General features: G+C 58.2%; 1 protein-coding gene across 1 annotated transcript in view; it reads left to right on the top strand.

Moving 5' to 3' along the window:
• adrm1 (ADRM1 26S proteasome ubiquitin receptor) overlaps positions 1-416 on the top strand; it is a 24,743-nt gene continuing 24,327 nt past the window's right edge. Inside the window, exon 1 of the mRNA XM_043710637.1 lies at positions 1-317. Coding sequence (XP_043566572.1) covers positions 105-317 — 213 coding nt within the window. The 5' untranslated portion in view covers positions 1-104. The remainder of the gene's footprint in view (positions 318-416) is intronic.

Raw genomic sequence — 416 nt, 5'->3', positions numbered from 1 at the left:
GGAGAGGGATTTCAGGTTAGGTTGCGGCGGCCGTCAGTTAGTGGCGATTGTCGGTTGACACTAAATTAAAGGTAGAGAGAAGGCGGTTGGTGTAATTTTCTGTCATGTCGGCCTCAGGAGCGTTGTTCCCCAGCCTGGTAGCCGGGAGCCGAGGCTCTTCCAGTAAATACCTGGTGGAGTTCCGAGCCGGCAAGATGTCGCTGAAAGGCTCGACAGTGACTCCGGACAAGCGCAAGGGGCAGGTTTATATCCAGCAGACCGATGACTCCCTGATTCACTTCTGCTGGAAGGACCGCACCGCCGGCACCGTGGAGGATGTAAGGAAACAAGGCCGCACCCCCCCCATCCCTCAAACTCCCGGGATGGTGGGGGAGGGAAGGGGTTCTGGAAAAGCGGAGGGGAGTGTGGTGGGGGAT

This window comes from Chiloscyllium plagiosum, chromosome 20 (assembly GCF_004010195.1).
Source record: "Chiloscyllium plagiosum isolate BGI_BamShark_2017 chromosome 20, ASM401019v2, whole genome shotgun sequence".
In the NCBI taxonomy this organism is placed as follows: domain Eukaryota; kingdom Metazoa; phylum Chordata; class Chondrichthyes; order Orectolobiformes; family Hemiscylliidae; genus Chiloscyllium; species Chiloscyllium plagiosum.
The sequence above is the reverse complement of the archived record's forward strand: the minus strand, read 5'-3'. Positions and strand labels throughout refer to the sequence as shown.